The sequence below is a fragment of the Hesperophylax consimilis genome, chromosome 20 (genome assembly GCF_061612785.1).
Source record: "Hesperophylax consimilis isolate HC1 chromosome 20, BYU_Hcon_1.0, whole genome shotgun sequence".
Taxonomy (NCBI): Eukaryota; Metazoa; Arthropoda; class Insecta; order Trichoptera; family Limnephilidae; genus Hesperophylax; species Hesperophylax consimilis.
In genome coordinates this window covers 32,777,212-32,798,041 of record NC_142855.1, presented here as the reverse complement: position 1 = coordinate 32,798,041, position 20,830 = coordinate 32,777,212, and the positions used below count along the sequence as shown (strand labels likewise).

At 41.5% G+C, this 20,830-nt stretch overlaps 1 protein-coding gene across 1 annotated transcript; it reads right to left on the bottom strand.

The window, feature by feature from the left end:
* Window positions 1–659: 659 nt before the first annotated feature.
* On the bottom strand, window positions 660–13,971 carry LOC149414572 (uncharacterized). Its single transcript, XM_089644032.1, has 5 exons — window positions 13,858–13,971; window positions 12,468–12,574; window positions 7,710–7,796; window positions 3,441–3,507; window positions 660–1,284 (listed from the first exon to the last, which is right to left on the bottom strand). The coding sequence occupies exons 1-4, from the start codon at window positions 13,954–13,956 to the stop codon at window positions 3,498–3,500; spliced, it is 303 nt and encodes a 100-aa protein (XP_089500158.1). The 5' UTR covers window positions 13,957–13,971; the 3' UTR covers window positions 660–1,284; window positions 3,441–3,497.
* Window positions 13,972–20,830: the final 6,859 nt, after the last annotated feature.

Genomic DNA, 20,830 nt, shown 5'->3' with positions numbered 1-20,830 from the left:
GACTCTTTTGTTATACTTACATATTCTTTGTAAGATGTTGCGTCCGCACAGGACGAGCCCTGAGGGGAACTAACGGCACCTGACACTAGTAAAAATTTCAAGGGCGCCGTGATAGGTTTTTGGTATTTTTGCCTTGTTTATTTCAGATTGCGACGAGAAATATATAAAAAAAGACTGTAAAGAGAGGAGAACAAAAATTAATAAAACTGTAAATTTAAATTATGGCTTGCAACAATTAAATGGTAAAAACAATTAAAGACTAAGGACGGGTTGTTTCGGAGAATTTGAACAATTCATAAAATTTCAACGTTCATTTACGGGTTCTGTGAAAGTCCCATTCAAATTCTGTGATTATATAATAATAGGCTAGTTGCTTGACAGAACTTAAATAAAAACAGAACTTAAAAATATCTTTCACAGAACTTGAAAATTAACTTCAAACTCTTCAAATTTCAAAGTTAATTTTCAAGTTCTGTGAAAGATATTTTTAAGTTCTGTTTTTATTTAAGTTCTGTCAAGCAACTAGCCTATTATTATATAATCACAGAATTTGAATGGGACTTTCACAGAACCCGTAAATGAACGTTTAAATTTGAAGAATTGTTCAAATTCTCCGAAACAACCCGTCCTAAGTATTTTTCAATGTTTTCCAGGAGGAAATGAATACATTTTTTGTCAGGAAACATGTGTGTGAAAATTTAAAAAGTTCTCTCAATATCTACTGATAAAACAGTAGCATTACATAATTAAGTTTTAAAATACTTTTTATCTCTAAATCAGGCACATTCACTTTATTTTCAAAAAGTCACAAAAGAACAAATTTTTATAACGAAAATAAAGAAATCTGGGCTTTTTTCTATGTTCACAGAGTTTAATTTGTTTAGAATAATCCATCCGATTAATCAAGATTATTTTACAATCCGATTCAAACTGAGTTACCACAATTTACCATAAATAAGGTCATTCACTCCTTATCTGTCCCTTTTTAGCAGAATCCGCCAGGACTATAGGCTTCTTGAATTGACATTGCGGCGTGCGTATCGGCTATAGTTATTATAACCTCCGTATTCTAGAACAGCCAGCTTCTGCGCGACCTCCTAGTATAATTGTTTAGCTATCCTACTATGGCCAGACGACGCTCTCGATCCAGGCCAGCACTCCATACAGCCTGGTGGTCAGCAACACTGTCTTGCTAGGCTCCTCGGTAGCGTGTATGGCCACCAGCAACTGAGTGCACGCCACTGCCTCCTCGTTGTTCACCTGCAGCGGCCCGCCCGATATACCCTGCAAAATACATCAGTTAGGTTATGTGAAGAAGGTATTGGAAGTCAAAATACATCAATTCTAACTCCACTAGACTGACTACTAGCGGGAACCAGCTCTCCAAGCTCGGTTCCCAATGATGCTAGAAGGAAGCAAGCAGCCAGAGATGTTCCTTCAAAGAGAAAGCCAACAGGCCGTACGCCATCATTGGTCGATCGAGAGTGTACTTGTCCGATACAATCAAGATAATTATACGTTGTTCTTTTAATATTTAGATAAAAATATGAATAATTTATTTATTTTCAATTTATTTCGAGTACTTTATATGGAATGTATCAGACCCAGCAGAAATTTCCAGATGGTTAAAGTTTTCAAACAGCATACCCACAGTGAGAAAATGTAAAAAAACTACCACTAATTACTACCACTTGGATTTCAAATTTTCCAATTTTCACATAATAAGACACTTTTACAGATTTTTTTCAAATTTTCCATTTAGAATTTTTTCCAGTAAATAAAAAACGCCCTACATTGATAGTTTTCAAACTATATCACATGAATAAATGTTTTTATAAAAATTTTAATTTCCCAAACTTCATGTAAGTAATATGAAAAGATATATGGTTTTATTAAAATTTACCGATCCAATTTCCGTGCTTGATGTTTCATTTAACAAAATAAAAAAAAATTCGCAAAATTGAAATTTCCAATTTTCACATATTGTCAAAAAGGTGTTCCTGACCTGTACCATCGTCTGAGAAATGTGGAGATCTGCAAAGAGTGCAAAGCTGATGTAAGCTTAATGAGTAAGATCAAGAAAGGGACGCTTAGATGGTTTGGGCATGTAGAGCGAACGAGCGAAGAAAGAAGTGTAAGGAGAATATAGATGCAAATGTGAATGGTAGCAGAAGTCGGGGACGCTCCTAGGAAGACATGGCACGACCAAGTAAATCGGATACTTGAGTCGGGCCACGCCAAGAGTCAGAATAATAGAATAGTATGTATGAGACGATGTATGAATGTGAATGAGGCAAGAAGTGTGTGCCAAGACCGAGTTGTTTGGCGGTCCGTCCTCTCTGCCTACCGAAACGGCGTGATGTTTAATTCCTGACCTATTTTCCTACCAATTTTTCCAGAAGAAATATTTTCAGACAAATAAAGTTATCTAAGTCAAAAACATGAGGTGATGTCTCACAAAAGCGGCGCTATACATTATAATTATACAAGAAATAGTGAAAAATTTACAAATATCGAAAATATTAAATGTTAAAAATAAATATTTAAAAGAAATATCTAACTTATGAAAAACTTCACGTACAACGATATTCCTGTCACGGTTTGCTGCCACTGGATCGCCACCATACTAGTTGTCCAAGGAACCGGCTATTGTTGGAATCAGTTCCTTTCGGCTTTTATTAAAATCTAAAATTTGAGCTGTGCTTATGAACCAAAAATGTATCTTAAAACATGTTTTATATCCAAATGGTAATCTTGAAATTTTAGAGCCCCCAAAACCGATTTGGTTAGGTTGCTGTCAAAATGCACAATTTCGGTAAGCAATCGACATAAACCTAATGCTGTAAGACACAAAAGTTCCACACTGAACTGCGCTGCAGACAGTAACCTTACTAGAACAAACTTCATTTTGTGCGCAGGGTTTGCTTACCAACCCGTGGGGTAACGGGCTTGGTAGAAATTAGTTTTCATTCGTCCAGTGAATTTCAAATGAACGAAGTTATATTACGTAGGCATTCACAAATGTTTTTATTCGGATGGAAAAATGAATAGGTAAATGTTTGCACACAATAATTGCAGTTGTACATACATATAAAGAGGCAAAACTACTATCAGGGAATATGACTAAATTGGGAGAAGCCCATCAAAAAGCCGCCTGCAGAGCCTAGCAGCAAAAAACCAACGCTGTGATTATACTATTAACGCCGTATTTGAAAACGTTTGGTTCGCTGAACCGCCACCAGAGGCACTGCTCTCGTCTTTGCCAGTAAAGAAGGGATTTGAATCGAACTACAAACACAACCTGACCGTTTCTTGTTGTTTTTTTATATTATTTTAAACAGTTGTAAAAATGAACTGTTGCTAACATAATGCAATGCCAGTCAAGTTTGTTTGAGTTGAGGAAATCATTGTCAGTACAAAGAACTGGTGACAATACTCACGGTGGGTGCTCCACCCTCCTCGGCTCTGGTGACCTTCTCGTAGGAGACGCTCCATTCTCACGCTCCACTGAAACCAAATACTAAGTCTTTATATCAAGCGATCAAGCTTCATTAATTAATTTCATTTTAAATTAAAACTTTATTTAATCTTAATTATGAACATATTTCAAAATTAATGGTTTATTCATCAGAAAAATTAACAAATAATTATTATTGGATATTTAATACAGCGCCGTTTTTGTGAAATCAGCTCAATGGTGACCAATGTGTAGGCACTTATTTGTCTATTCTTATATTATGTACTATCATACCATAAGTATTGTATGTAATAGCCGAAATGCATTAATTACATTTAATAAATATTGCTAATTTTATATATAACTAACTGACCTGTACACGGCGTTTACTTTCTATAAATAAAATATGCATTTATTATATTTATAAACCTTCCGGAAGAAATTCTCTGAATAATAGTATTTTCCCTAACAAAATCCGTTGCACAGTTTAAAAGAAGCGCACAAACAGACAAACGCCGATAGCGACTATGTTTTATACTATTTAATTCATTAAAGAGATGTTATATATTTTGTTTGTTGTATGTTTAGATTTAGTTATAAAAAATTACATTTATCTATTATTAACCGTTTAACAATTTATTTCTATGACATTAGGGCGAAGCTTAATGCCAAATCACTATTTTGAAATCTTTATAACGAATTGGTGTACATTATGGATACCAAAAATTATGCTTTAGATAAATTTAAGATTTTCCTATCGTTTCTCTGGAGTAGAATACAAATAAAAAATATATATTATTCAATAAAAAATATAAATGCAAACTACAAAAAAAAAAAAAATTTTCAATAGAAATGTACGAACGCATAAAGGAAACAACTTATAAAAAATACCGAATTATAGCCAAGATTATCTGTGACAGTTTCACTTGATTAACTCTTTTGTTTTCTTATAAAATTATTTAAAAAATAAATAATAACCTGTTTTTTGCTTACGTTTCTAGCTCCGTTTGTCAAGCGATTTTAATGCCTAGTTCCTACGATATAAGGTATACCAAGAATATAATTTTGGCTTGTAGCTTCCTCTCAAGGATTAAATACTATAAAAAATAAGTTATAGATGTATTATAAAGTGTCCTTAATGTCATAGAAAAGTTGTTAAAAGGTTTATACTAGATATAAAAATGAAACATCATAAATCTTTTAAAATAGAGATTATTTTGGGTTCCCGACAAAATTGTTTTTGGAAGTCAAAAATCTCCACAGTTTCTCGTGGGGTGGCCATGCATTGCGAAATTAAAAAAATTAACATTCTTAAACATGTATTTCGGGAGCATCTTATTTTTTAACTTAAATATAAATATTAGGGTATTGTAAATTATTCTCTGTCTCACACAACACACTATGAGCGGGAATGGTATTTTTACCCACGCGGCCGACTGGTGCTTATCGGCGGGACGGGTAAAAATACCCTTTACGCCGGCTCCACTTCAAAGGCGAGGAAGGTAAATTATTATTATTATTTCCCGTGACTATTTAATCTAATCGCTTGAAGACATTACAAACTACACACACATATAACAAAAAAAGATAAGCCGTTGTTTCTTTTATGTACACACAATAATTAGGCAATTTTATCGTATTAATTTTCAAAGATTGTTTGTTAGAAAATTTCTGCGATACGTTCAGTTCAAATTGAGACAGCCTGTAATTGATATCTGCTACAATACATTAATGTCTGGTCTAAATCTACCACTTCTTTCTACCCGGCGAACTATTAATGACATTCTTATACTTTTTAAATTACTGAACAATCTCATAGACTGCCCTCAAATGTTAAGTGTTTTAAATTTTCGTGTCCCTGTTAAATCATGTCGTCTTGCATCAAGGCAAAAATACTTGGTTGTGAATGTAACTGATATGTTTGTGAAATGTTAAATGTCTGTTTGTACTGCATCATACTGACATGTTCTTCTTTATGTGTAACATATGTATGGTGTTCTTATACGTATACATTCCACATATATACATATATGTGAAATGTATATGTATAGCATCTATACAGGGTGTATCGGCACGTACCCGACAAACTTTAACCAGCTATTCCTTAGCATATTTGGAGTAAAAAATCTTATGTGCACTTTGCTGTCCGGTAACGTTTTTTTTTAATAAAAAATTTATTATTCATATTTTCACCACATGTCACCACTGTTTTATCCTTGGTCAAAGTTTGAAAACCCATCTGGCAAATATTTTATTCGAATTCCGTTGAATAATGCACGTGTGTGCCTATATTGGCGCACTTCTACAATCACAACGAAATGGCACGGCACCATTCGTCTCATTTTTAACTATTATTATTTAGTGTGTGCGAAAGAGCGAAGACGATCTTCGACATACTTGCTTATAACAGCTGTTGAACACGAAACGCAATGCCAATGACAGTGATGTAGTGTGGAAATTTTAAATTTTTTTGTTTTTAATTGAAAAAAAAATGCTACCGGACAGCAAAGTGCCCATAACATTTTTTACTCCAAATGTGCTAAGGAATAGCTGGTTAAAGTTTGTCGGGTTAGTGCCGATACACCCTGTATAAACTGTTTGCTTCAAATGTCTTATAGTGTTGGCTAACGGATGTATTATTTTAATGAAAAATGTTATTTTTAATTGTCAAGTCTCTGACAGCCCTGAATTGTTGAAGCTACTTTGCCATACACTCCGGCCATAGTGGCCAAGTGGAGATAAAATTGATTGTAACAATAAACTCACTACTATTTGCGCTATTATAATATTTTGCTAGATTATATCTGTTGGCAAGTCACCTTTTCTGTATATTTTATCCTGTTTAAATGAAGTGTTTTCTATTATTGTAGCATTCTATGCCTTAAGAAAATTTCAGCTGTATCACATTGAATGTCGTTTTGTATACATATTGTTGTGTTCTTAAATGTAATACTAATATTCGGCTATGTACCACTGTGTACTTATAATCTCATGTATCACATTATTGTAAAAGCCTTTTATGGCGTTTAATAAATAAATAAACAAGTTAGTTGTACTGGGAATATGAGTACCTATTATATATTTATGACGTGCTATAAATTCATTGGACCTTTACTCTTATGAGATAATCCCGAGGATGTTATTACAATAATCATTTCCTGAATGACTTTTCCCGGCACTCGTTACTTGTGAAGATAGAGTGGCGCTAATATACACGTGCTTTAGTTATGATATACAGAGTTACAAAACAGACGTGTTTTTTTTATGGAATTTATTTAATTGATATTTTCTTTTACCCTTCAAAAATGTCTTCAGATAATAACGAAAGTGATGAGGAAATATTCGCCGATAATTTGTCTGCCCATTCTGGTGAAGATTTAGCTGAAGCGATATATTTTTGCGCTATTCGCGAAAAACACCCGCTATAGGCTAGAGTGTATTGTTTGAAGCGCCCGACTACAATGTGTTAACATTCCTAGTTCTTTCTGCATAATAATTATCTTAAAATACCTACTGCAATTCAATACTGCTCGCGTACCTCTATTTTTAATTATTTGCAATTTCTTTATCTGTGTTTTATTGCACAAGAAAACACTAGTCTTAAATGAGATGCCACCATAGTATTATAAACTAATTTACTTGTATTTACATCTAATTTATTCCTTATTCTTCTTAAAAAATTTACCTTTTTGCCATTTTCTTAGCTAATAATTCAAAGTTAGAGTTAAAAATGAGTGTATTATAATTCTGACAAAGAAACCATTGGTTTTGAAACACGTCGATCATTTGGATTAATTAGTGATGGATACAAAGTTATTAAATGACGATGCAGAAAAAACAACACTTTTTAATGATTAAAGGTAATGAAAAACAAAAATAAAATGAATACATACACGCATTAGAAAAGGAGAGCCATTTAAGGAATATGTGTGTAAGAGTGAAACAGCTATATTACTATGTACGCCCGTCGTTTCTGTATGTGGCGGTAATAATAAGTGATTTTTTAGCACTTACCAATGGATAGAAATTCCCTCCGATATGGTTTTTGCACGAATGATTACCTTTGAAAAGAACACGTGTTTTTGGCAGATATAGATATCTCTAAATACTGGTAAATTTATATTATTTGTCGATATTTGAGGTGAATTTGTTTCCAAGTGCATGTGTATGGTAGTTCGTCACAGAATAATATATTTTGTCCGGTTGCTCGATCATGAAGTTGATGTCAATTAAATAGTACCTCTATACTAACCCTTGTGTACACATTACTCTCCTGGGAAATGTAGGACAGTTGGTTGTCTGCAGACATGCTGGGAACACCACTGCGGAGAAAGTTACCCTGCAAACCATAGACATATGAATATTAGTAGACCTGCCCTAAGTGATTAAAAGCGTATTATTCCCCACTCCCCATACCGGTTCCATTGGAGCCGGCTGTGCTCGCGTATGGCCTCAAGTGAAATTTGAAAACGTGACGTCATCATTCTTGTGCGAACTATGGTCGAGGCATCATCGGTTCATTTTACGAAATAACACGGCAAAATGTTGACTTGTACTATGAAAACTTGTAAAAATAGATGTGAAAAAGAGAATAAACCCAATTGTCGTATTACATTCCATATATAAGCATTATTTTACTTTATTTTAAGCATATTCACATCGTATAATATAGATCAGTTTTAGAAACATATACTATCACATCGAGAAACGTCTGGACGCGAAACACAAAGCTGGTTGGTTGCTGGGAAGTAAATTATGAACATTTATAAAAGTGTCTTAACTAAATACTTAAACGAAATATTCGACTCTGAAAATAGAACCGAATTTTTTTGCCGAATTTGGACTTCGCAAATTTGTTCATAACGTGGCGAGTAATTTGCGCTCCCATGTAAAAATGTCTATTCATTAAAAAGCAGATTTTACTTTTAAGAAGTAAATGGTGATATTATAATGCGAGATGCCTATTTACTATCAGATTGATTTATTGACGAATCACAGTCAGCTTCACTCCCTTCGTTCTTCAACAGTTGATTTTACCCCTCGCCATTATCTTCTCGTCTATTAATTCCTATGTCTGTGCTGCAAACGGATTTACAAAAAGATGACATTGCGTTTCAATCCTTCATGTTACAATACTTGAAGATGCTGTCAGAAAGTCAGAGAAATAAAATACAAATAAATTGGTCGTTTCTGAATGTAACCGAAAACTAAAAACTGTTTTCAAAAGGAGATGATAAACGCTTTCAAATTTTATAAATAAACAATAAAACGTATTGAAATCACACACTGATTGATTAAAAATGGCTCACTTTGGGTCTTTTCATCTAAACACCGTACTAAAATTACTGATAATGAAAAAAAATATTACTAGACAAATGTATTATAAATATTACAGCTATTTGATGTTCTATATAAAATTTAAATTGTAAATTGTAAATTCACAGGGGTGCACATTTTAATTATTCTGTGGTTAACTTCTAAATTTGAATACAAAGCTTGGTATTTTCTCTTTCTAACAGCGTTTACATTATTTCTATGGCTCGGTAAAGTTTTTGTCAATTCTTTACCGTTACCGGGACAACGGACATAGTTTCCTTGTGGTTTGCCCAAACGTCACGCCTTTCAAGGACCAAGTAAAACAAACATTTAGATACAAGAAGACAAACTTTTATAGGTTGTGAATAACCTGGAAATGTTTAAATATGAATCCAGTATCTGGTATCTTAATGCGTCGTGCGCAAGCAAAATTTGTTTATTAATTTATTAATTAACGCTTTAAGGGGGAAGTATCATAAATAGCGCTAAACATCACTTTGTATTTACCTTGTAAAAGGAATACCACTAATAATTTATCTAAAAATTCTATAGGGGTAGTTAGAAAAATGTCTTATGTTACCAGTGAATGAACTTTTTTTATCGTAAACTTTTTTATTCTATATGAAATACACATTGCAACTTTACGTAAAACTTCAAAAATGCCTTCGCTGGAAGCAGAATAGCTCCTATCAGAGAGGTTTTTTTTTTAAATCCATCGGTCATCTCAAAGTAAATATGATACAGGTCATTTTAAATAAATAAAAAACACTTTAACATATATGGATTTTTGTTGTGATTCAATTAAACTTCCCGAATATTTCAATTATTTTCCGTCATACAAAATCCTATGGATGAAATCATTGTCCATGGCTTGACCGAACACCGCTAGTCACTGTCAGTCTCGAGGTGAATTCGGAAGTGAGAGCACGCTTATTTTGTTTATTCTCCAGTCCTCGGCCAACTTTCAAATTTCTAATAGGAATCCAGAGGAGATTGGTGCTATAGCCAAGGGGTAAGTGGAAATTAAATATTATTTATTTTGTAATATATAATTTGAAACTTGTTTTACGGTCTCAACTTTTTTTTACCTTTTTCAGGTACCAATACGTAAATAATAAAGGGGCACATAAATGGGAAATAATAAAGGGACGCGCGCGTACAGCGCCGAAAGATACCGCTCCACTGGAGGAAAAGAAGAATAAGGTTTGTCAAAATACATCATTCCGATGGACACGTTTTCTACAAATTTTTACCGACTTCTATCGAGGTCGGTAAAACGGAGTAGGTGGTGGCTTGAACTCGGATCTAATTTCAAAATGCATTATTTCGGCATCAATCATAAATTTCTCCAGTTCTCTACCGATTTAGTTCAAAATCGGGATTAGGGAGTTTGGATGTGCACTAAACTCGGATCTAATGTCAAAATGCATAATTTCAGCATCCATCTTGGATTTCTTCAGTTCTCTACCGATTTAGTTCAAAATCGGGATTAGGGAGTTTAGATGTGCACTGAACTCGGATCTAATGTCAAAATGCATAATTTCAGCATCCATCTTGGATTTCTTCAGTTCTCTACCGATTTAGTTCAAAATCGGGATTAGGGAGTTTAGATGTGCATCGAACTCGGATCTAATGTCAAAATGCATAATTTCAGCATCCATCTTGGATTTCTTCAGTTCTCTGCTGATTTAGTTCAAAATCGGGATTAGGGAGTTTGGATGTGCATTGAACTCGGATCTAACGTCAAAAAACATAATGTTGGCATCCATTTTGAATTTCTCGAGTTTTCTACTGATTTGGTTCAAAATCGGGATTAAGGAGTTTGGATCTGCATTGAACTCGGATCTAACGTCATAACTTCAGCATCCAGCTTGAATTTCTTGATTTTTCTGCCGATTTGGTGCAAAATCTGGATTACGGAGTTTGGAGATGGACTTTGCGAGACTCCATTGCGTATATATGAGAGAGAGAGAAAATAAATATAAAATAATATATTACCGGTAACATGCATAGTAAGAATTATAGTGTATTTTATACAATGTACAAAAAACTTTTTTAATAGCCTTAACCACAAAGAAAGCCAAAGTTTTGGCACTTTTCGAGGATATTATGCTAAAAACATGAAAAAAGTATTCTGAACCAAGACATTTAGATAATTTTATATCAATTTTTATCAACTTCTTTATATCTATCTTAGACTGTGTTTTTTTCTTAGTTTATGTACTTCATTCTACTTTTTTGTATATCTAAGTTAATATTGTAAAATATATTCTTTCCCGAGTACGACAAAAAACATAAACAAATAAATTTTCAAAAAAAAAAACAAATAAATTTTCAAATTACATTCATGATTTACAAATAAACTTTTTTCTATTTCTATCGCACTAAATATATAATCAAAAAATATTTGTCGTAACTTAATTTTACGTTTTCCCTTTTTTCACACCCATTGCTTTCTGGTAATATTATATTAAAAAAAACAGTTATTGTCATTACACAAATCATACAATCAAATTTATAAACCAAAAATCTTTTCCAAGTCAAAACACGATTAGATTCTATGTGACTTTGAGTAAAAACTTAGACTTCAAAAAAGGTCCAGGGCGTAAAAGATGTGACTGTATATCCATTATTTTGCTAATATGATTTTTATTCTGTCAAGTTGTATCCATTATTTAGTAAATAAATATAAATTTTATAAAGCACGTGTATTTTTATTTCGTATTTTATCAAAACTGTGTCAATCATCCCCCTATCTACTCAAAAGACGCAGGTGTTCTAGCGGCCGACCGATTCATTTACAAGTAGCAATAATACCTAACTGTACTGAAGTCGAGATTTGATACCGTCCCCTTAACATATACATATTATGAATTGGAAAAATCATAAAATTAATACTTATTATTCATATCTAAAAAGACTAAGTAACAATCTATTGTATTTGTTGAGTGATTAATTGAAGATGTCCACTGACTCGGTTTAATTAGTTCTCTTCATAAGTATTCTGGGCAATTAGGAATACATATGTTATGGTAGTTAGTCCCAAAATTACTGCACTGAAATATTTCTATGTAATATTATTACGTAGTGGAATCCGGAAGCTTATTCAAGCAAGCAATTCTGAACTATCAGAATTTGAAATAGAAATACCAACCAATTCAGTGAAAATCCTTTTGTCAGACAATTTAATCAGATTTATTTAATCTAAAAGAGTGTTGTGTAGCACAAACAACATTCCTCGAAAACTCATTTTAAAACTTGGAAAAGGTAAGAATTTATTTTGTATTATTTCAATAGCTTGTACACGAATATTATAATGTGCGTTCCAGGTGGAATTGTACTCAAGTTGACTTCTAACAGAGGCAAAACAGTTTAATACACTAAATATTGTTGAATTTCAGTGTAGGTTTATTGTTCTTTTACAATTACTTTGACTAAGAACTACGGAAATATACTTAAAATAAATTAGAAAGAGATAGGGAACACACTGAAAGAGACTGAAAAACAAATTGGAAAGAAACTGGGAACATACTGATATAGACTGAAAATAGATTGGAAAGAGACTGGGAATGAAATAATGAATCATCAGACTCGTACTAGAAATACACTGACTGGGTGTGGCTTATGAGAGATGTCAGGTGATTAAATAATGTGAGGTTAGGTTACATAGTTAAACTGGGTGTGTAGTACTCACTTGGTGCAGTAGTAATCTGAGAATACCCACTGATCGCTGATGAGAGATGCCAGGTGATGCCAGGCAAATCCCTTCTCGTTCATATCATCATCGTAGCTGAGCGCAGCCTGGAATTAAAACAAACAATACATTATATATACAAACTCCATATTCCAATTCAACCAAAAACCTCGTTAAAAACCAGATCCTTAACAAATAACACACAAAACATACTGATAACACACACCACACACGGACAAAGACACTTTCAATACTACGCTACTAAACTGTTTAATTGTATGCCCATTACTCTGAAGCAACTACTAACTGCAAATACATCCGCAAACATTCACAAAAAACATATCACAGCCTGGATCAAAAACCAAGATATTTTATTTTTTCAAAACATAATAACTCCAAACCAAACATAACTAAACCATAAAAAGTATATAATAAATAAACACGTTTTTCGAGATTTTACCAACTATACTCACACTTACAATACAAATATATGCACTTACATATATGTTAATATATATTAACATTTTTTTTTTACATATTTATTATGAATATTCTTTTTACAAAAACCATAAAAATTAAAACTAAAACTTATAAATAATAAAAATTTTCTTCTTCAACACATAAATACTTGTCACACCTATACATAACCACGTAAACACCTCAGCACAGGTTCTCCTAGTGAGGTGTTCACGAAACATACAATATTACTCACATATAGTATCACCTTCTCAAACCTACCTTACACACAACATATTATTATAGTTATAAGTTTGAAATATACCAAATAGAAATATAAATAATTATGTGAAACTGTAAATTATATATAGAAATAAAAAAAATAAAAAAAATTATTTTAGCTTTACCTTTCTTTCTTTCAGCTTTATGTTCAGTAATAAATCATTGCTTTAGCAACATTATCCCATTAAAGTGATGGCAGTTTGAAAAATTTGAACAATAACTGTAAGAAGAACAACTGCTCCCGAGCCTCTGGAGCTATGGCATTCCCATCCGGGGTATGCTGAAATGAGCAAGTGAGCAAAGTTGGAAGTACCTAGTTATTCAGATATAGTCACAACACACGGATATTTCCATTTAGTCCAACGTTTCATTTGTGGTTGTAGATATTTCAGGGCCTATTACCTCTGGGGATGCTGTGTGGAGGGGGGTTGGCTGTAGTTGTGATGGAAGGTAATCACCGAGTGCGGGAAGTCTCTGGTGACCACTTTCTCATCCGTCGGGTTCCAGGCGGGTACCCGGGGACAGACGTCTCCCTAGTCCAGCCTGTCTCATTGCACGGAAATGCCATCCCTGCCAAGCTGATGCAGTCATGTCACCTCTGGGGATGCTGTGTGGAGGAGGTTTGGCTGTGGTTGTGATGGAAGGTACTCACTAAGTGCGGGAAGTCTCCGATGACCACTTTCTCCCAGGCGAGTACTCGAGGACAGATGCCTCTCCTGGTCCCATCTGTCTCATTGCACGGGAATGCCATCCCTGCCAAGCTGATGCAGTCATGTCACCTTTGGGAATGCTGTGTGGAGGGGGGTTGGCTGTAGTTGTGATGGAAGGTAATCACCGAGTGCGGGAAGTCTCTGGTGACCACTTTCTCATCCGTCGGGTTCCAGGCGGGTACCCGGGGACAGACGTCTCCCTAGTCCAGCCTGTCTCATTGCACGGGAATGCCATCCCTGCCAAGCTGATGCAGTCATGTCACCTTTGGGAATGCTGTGTGGAGGGGGGTTGGCTGTAGTTGTGATGGAAGGTAATCACCGAGTGCGGGAAGTCTCTGGTGACCACTTTCTCATCCGTCGGGTTCCAGGCGGGTACCCGGGGACAGACGTCTCCCTAGTCCAGCCTGTCTCATTGCACGGGAATGCCATCCCTGCCAAGCTGATGCAGTCATGTCACCTTTGGGAATGCTGTGTGGAGGGGGGTTGGCTGTAGTTGTGATGGAAGGTAATCACCGAGTGCGGGAAGTCTCTGGTGACCACTTTCTCATCCGTCGGGTTCCAGGCGGGTACCCGGGGACAGACGTCTCCCTAGTCCAGCCTGTCTCATTGCACGGGAATGCCATCCCTGCCAAGCTGATGCAGTCATGTCACCTTTGGGAATGCTGTGTGGAGGGGGGTTGGCTGTAGTTGTGATGGAAGGTAATCACCGAGTGCGGGAAGTCTCTGGTGACCACTTTCTCATCCGTCGGGTTCCAGGCGGGTACCCGGGGACAGACGTCTCCCTAGTCCAGCCTGTCTCATTGCACGGGAATGCCATCCCTGCCAAGCTGATGCAGTCATGTCACCTTTGGGAATGCTGTGTGGAGGGGGGTTGGCTGTAGTTGTGATGGAAGGTAATCACCGAGTGCGGGAAGTCTCTGGTGACCACTTTCTCATCCGTCGGGTTCCAGGCGGGTACCCGGGGACAGACGTCTCCCTAGTCCAGCCTGTCTCATTGCACGGGAATGCCATCCCTGCCAAGCTGATGCAGTCATGTCACCTTTGGGAATGCTGTGTGGAGGGGGGTTGGCTGTAGTTGTGATGGAAGGTAATCACCGAGTGCGGGAAGTCTCTGGTGACCACTTTCTCATCCGTCGGGTTCCAGGCGGGTACCCGGGGACAGACGTCTCCCTAGTCCAGCCTGTCTCATTGCACGGGAATGCCATCCCTGCCAAGCTGATGCAGTCATGTCACCTTTGGGAATGCTGTGTGGAGGGGGGTTGGCTGTAGTTGTGATGGAAGGTAATCACCGAGTGCGGGAAGTCTCTGGTGACCACTTTCTCATCCGTCGGGTTCCAGGCGGGTACCCGGGGACAGACGTCTCCCTAGTCCAGCCTGTCTCATTGCACGGGAATGCCATCCCTGCCAAGCTGATGCAGTCATGTCACCTTTGGGAATGCTGTGTGGAGGGGGGTTGGCTGTAGTTGTGATGGAAGGTAATCACCGAGTGCGGGAAGTCTCTGGTGACCACTTTCTCATCCGTCGGGTTCCAGGCGGGTACCCGGGGACAGACGTCTCCCTAGTCCAGCCTGTCTCATTGCACGGGAATGCCATCCCTGCCAAGCTGATGCAGTCATGTCACCTTTGGGAATGCTGTGTGGAGGGGGGTTGGCTGTAGTTGTGATGGAAGGTAATCACCGAGTGCGGGAAGTCTCTGGTGACCACTTTCTCATCCGTCGGGTTCCAGGCGGGTACCCGGGGACAGACGTCTCCCTAGTCCAGCCTGTCTCATTGCACGGGAATGCCATCCCTGCCAAGCTGATGCAGTCATGTCACCTTTGGGAATGCTGTGTGGAGGGGGGTTGGCTGTAGTTGTGATGGAAGGTAATCACCGAGTGCGGGAAGTCTCTGGTGACCACTTTCTCATCCGTCGGGTTCCAGGCGGGTACCCGGGGACAGACGTCTCCCTAGTCCAGCCTGTCTCATTGCACGGGAATGCCATCCCTGCCAAGCTGATGCAGTCATGTCACCTTTGGGAATGCTGTGTGGAGGGGGGTTGGCTGTAGTTGTGATGGAAGGTAATCACCGAGTGCGGGAAGTCTCTGGTGACCACTTTCTCATCCGTCGGGTTCCAGGCGGGTACCCGGGGACAGACGTCTCCCTAGTCCAGCCTGTCTCATTGCACGGGAATGCCATCCCTGCCAAGCTGATGCAGTCATGTCACCTTTGGGAATGCTGTGTGGAGGGGGGTTGGCTGTAGTTGTGATGGAAGGTAATCACCGAGTGCGGGAAGTCTCTGGTGACCACTTTCTCATCCGTCGGGTTCCAGGCGGGTACCCGGGGACAGACGTCTCCCTAGTCCAGCCTGTCTCATTGCACGGGAATGCCATCCCTGCCAAGCTGATGCAGTCATGTCACCTTTGGGAATGCTGTGTGGAGGGGGGTTGGCTGTAGTTGTGATGGAAGGTAATCACCGAGTGCGGGAAGTCTCTGGTGACCACTTTCTCATCCGTCGGGTTCCAGGCGGGTACCCGGGGACAGACGTCTCCCTAGTCCAGCCTGTCTCATTGCACGGGAATGCCATCCCTGCCAAGCTGATGCAGTCATGTCACCTTTGGGAATGCTGTGTGGAGGGGGGTTGGCTGTAGTTGTGATGGAAGGTAATCACCGAGTGCGGGAAGTCTCTGGTGACCACTTTCTCATCCGTCGGGTTCCAGGCGGGTACCCGGGGACAGACGTCTCCCTAGTCCAGCCTGTCTCATTGCACGGGAATGCCATCCCTGCCAAGCTGATGCAGTCATGTCACCTTTGGGAATGCTGTGTGGAGGGGGGTTGGCTGTAGTTGTGATGGAAGGTAATCACCGAGTGCGGGAAGTCTCTGGTGACCACTTTCTCATCCGTCGGGTTCCAGGCGGGTACCCGGGGACAGACGTCTCCCTAGTCCAGCCTGTCTCATTGCACGGGAATGCCATCCCTGCCAAGCTGATGCAGTCATGTCACCTTTGGGAATGCTGTGTGGAGGGGGGTTGGCTGTAGTTGTGATGGAAGGTAATCACCGAGTGCGGGAAGTCTCTGGTGACCACTTTCTCATCCGTCGGGTTCCAGGCGGGTACCCGGGGACAGACGTCTCCCTAGTCCAGCCTGTCTCATTGCACGGGAATGCCATCCCTGCCAAGCTGATGCAGTCATGTCACCTTTGGGAATGCTGTGTGGAGGGGGGTTGGCTGTAGTTGTGATGGAAGGTAATCACCGAGTGCGGGAAGTCTCTGGTGACCACTTTCTCATCCGTCGGGTTCCAGGCGGGTACCCGGGGACAGACGTCTCCCTAGTCCAGCCTGTCTCATTGCACGGGAATGCCATCCCTGCCAAGCTGATGCAGTCATGTCACCTTTGGGAATGCTGTGTGGAGGGGGGTTGGCTGTAGTTGTGATGGAAGGTAATCACCGAGTGCGGGAAGTCTCTGGTGACCACTTTCTCATCCGTCGGGTTCCAGGCGGGTACCCGGGGACAGACGTCTCCCTAGTCCAGCCTGTCTCATTGCACGGGAATGCCATCCCTGCCAAGCTGATGCAGTCATGTCACCTTTGGGAATGCTGTGTGGAGGGGGGTTGGCTGTAGTTGTGATGGAAGGTAATCACCGAGTGCGGGAAGTCTCTGGTGACCACTTTCTCATCCGTCGGGTTCCAGGCGGGTACCCGGGGACAGACGTCTCCCTAGTCCAGCCTGTCTCATTGCACGGGAATGCCATCCCTGCCAAGCTGATGCAGTCATGTCACCTTTGGGAATGCTGTGTGGAGGGGGGTTGGCTGTAGTTGTGATGGAAGGTAATCACCGAGTGCGGGAAGTCTCTGGTGACCACTTTCTCATCCGTCGGGTTCCAGGCGGGTACCCGGGGACAGACGTCTCCCTAGTCCAGCCTGTCTCATTGCACGGGAATGCCATCCCTGCCAAGCTGATGCAGTCATGTCACCTTTGGGAATGCTGTGTGGAGGGGGGTTGGCTGTAGTTGTGATGGAAGGTAATCACCGAGTGCGGGAAGTCTCTGGTGACCACTTTCTCATCCGTCGGGTTCCAGGCGGGTACCCGGGGACAGACGTCTCCCTAGTCCAGCCTGTCTCATTGCACGGGAATGCCATCCCTGCCAAGCTGATGCAGTCATGTCACCTTTGGGAATGCTGTGTGGAGGGGGGTTGGCTGTAGTTGTGATGGAAGGTAATCACCGAGTGCGGGAAGTCTCTGGTGACCACTTTCTCATCCGTCGGGTTCCAGGCGGGTACCCGGGGACAGACGTCTCCCTAGTCCAGCCTGTCTCATTGCACGGGAATGCCATCCCTGCCAAGCTGATGCAGTCATGTCACCTTTGGGAATGCTGTGTGGAGGGGGGTTGGCTGTAGTTGTGATGGAAGGTAATCACCGAGTGCGGGAAGTCTCTGGTGACCACTTTCTCATCCGTCGGGTTCCAGGCGGGTACCCGGGGACAGACGTCTCCCTAGTCCAGCCTGTCTCATTGCACGGGAATGCCATCCCTGCCAAGCTGATGCAGTCATGTCACCTTTGGGAATGCTGTGTGGAGGGGGGTTGGCTGTAGTTGTGATGGAAGGTAATCACCGAGTGCGGGAAGTCTCTGGTGACCACTTTCTCATCCGTCGGGTTCCAGGCGGGTACCCGGGGACAGACGTCTCCCTAGTCCAGCCTGTCTCATTGCACGGGAATGCCATCCCTGCCAAGCTGATGCAGTCATGTCACCTTTGGGAATGCTGTGTGGAGGGGGGTTGGCTGTAGTTGTGATGGAAGGTAATCACCGAGTGCGGGAAGTCTCTGGTGACCACTTTCTCATCCGTCGGGTTCCAGGCGGGTACCCGGGGACAGACGTCTCCCTAGTCCAGCCTGTCTCATTGCACGGGAATGCCATCCCTGCCAAGCTGATGCAGTCATGTCACCTTTGGGAATGCTGTGTGGAGGGGGGTTGGCTGTAGTTGTGATGGAAGGTAATCACCGAGTGCGGGAAGTCTCTGGTGACCACTTTCTCATCCGTCGGGTTCCAGGCGGGTACCCGGGGACAGACGTCTCCCTAGTCCAGCCTGTCTCATTGCACGGGAATGCCATCCCTGCCAAGCTGATGCAGTCATGTCACCTTTGGGAATGCTGTGTGGAGGGGGGTTGGCTGTAGTTGTGATGGAAGGTAATCACCGAGTGCGGGAAGTCTCTGGTGACCACTTTCTCATCCGTCGGGTTCCAGGCGGGTACCCGGGGACAGACGTCTCCCTAGTCCAGCCTGTCTCATTGCACGGGAATGCCATCCCTGCCAAGCTGATGCAGTCATGTCACCTTTGGGAATGCTGTGTGGAGGGGGGTTGGCTGTAGTTGTGATGGAAGGTAATCACCGAGTGCGGGAAGTCTCTGGTGACCACTTTCTCATCCGTCGGGTTCCAGGCGGGTACCCGGGGACAGACGTCTCCCTAGTCCAGCCTGTCTCATTGCACGGGAATGCCATCCCTGCCAAGCTGATGCAGTCATGTCACCTTTGGGAATGCTGTGTGGAGGGGGGTTGGCTGTAGTTGTGATGGAAGGTAATCACCGAGTGCGGGAAGTCTCTGGTGACCACTTTCTCATCCGTCGGGTTCCAGGCGGGTACCCGGGGACAGACGTCTCCCTAGTCCAGCCTGTCTCATTGCACGGGAATGCCATCCCTGCCAAGCTGATGCAGTCATGTCACCTTTGGGAATGCTGTGTGGAGGGGGGTTGGCTGTAGTTGTGATGGAAGGTAATCACCGAGTGCGGGAAGTCTCTGGTGACCACTTTCTCATCCGTCGGGTTCCAGGCGGGTACCCGGGGACAGACGTCTCCCTAGTCCAGCCTGTCTCATTGCACGGGAATGCCATCCCTGCCAAGCTGATGCAGTCATGTCACCTTTGGGAATGCTGTGTGGAGGGGGGTTGGCTGTAGTTGTGATGGAAGGTAATCACCGAGTGCGGGAAGTCTCTGGTGACCACTTTCTCATCCGTCGGGTTCCAGGCGGGTACCCGGGGACAGACGTCTCCCTAGTCCAGCCTGTCTCATTGCACGGGAATGCCATCCCTGCCAAGCTGATGCAGTCATGTCACCTTTGGGAATGCTGTGTGGAGGGGGGTTGGCTGTAGTTGTGATGGAAGGTAATCACCGAGTGCGGGAAGTCTCTGGTGACCACTTTCTCATCCGTCGGGTTCCAGGCGGGTACCCGGGGACAGACGTCTCCCTAGTCCAGCCTGTCTCATTGCACGGGAATGCCATCCCTGCCAAGCTGATGCAGTCATGTCACCTTTGGGAATGCTGTGTGGAGGGGGGTTGGCTGTAGTTGTGATGGAAGGTAATCACCGAGTGCGGGAAGTCTCTGGTGACCACTTTCTCATCCGTCGGGTTCCAGGCGGGTACCCGGGGACAGACGTCTCCCTAGTCCAGCCTGTCTCATTGCACGGGAATGCCATCCCTGCCAAGCTGATGCAGTCATGTCACCTTTGGGAATGCTGTGTGGAGGGGGGTTGGCTGTAGTTGTGATGGAAGGTAATCACCGAGTGCGGGAAGTCTCTGGTGACCACTTTCTCATCCGTCGGGTTCCAGGCGGGTACCCGGGGACAGACGTCTCCCTAGTCCAGCCTGTCTCATTGCACGGGAATGCCATCCCTGCCAAGCTGATGCAGTCATGTCACCTTTGGGAATGCTGTGTGGAGGGGGGTTGGCTGTAGTTGTGATGGAAGGTAATCACCGAGTGCGGGAAGTCTCTGGTGACCACTTTCTCATCCGTCGGGTTCCAGGCGGGTACCCGGGGACAGACGTCTCCCTAGTCCAGCCTGTCTCATTGCACGGGAATGCCATCCCTGCCAAGCTGATGCAGTCATGTCACCTTTGGGAATGCTGTGTGGAGGGGGGTTGGCTGTAGTTGTGATGGAAGGTAATCAC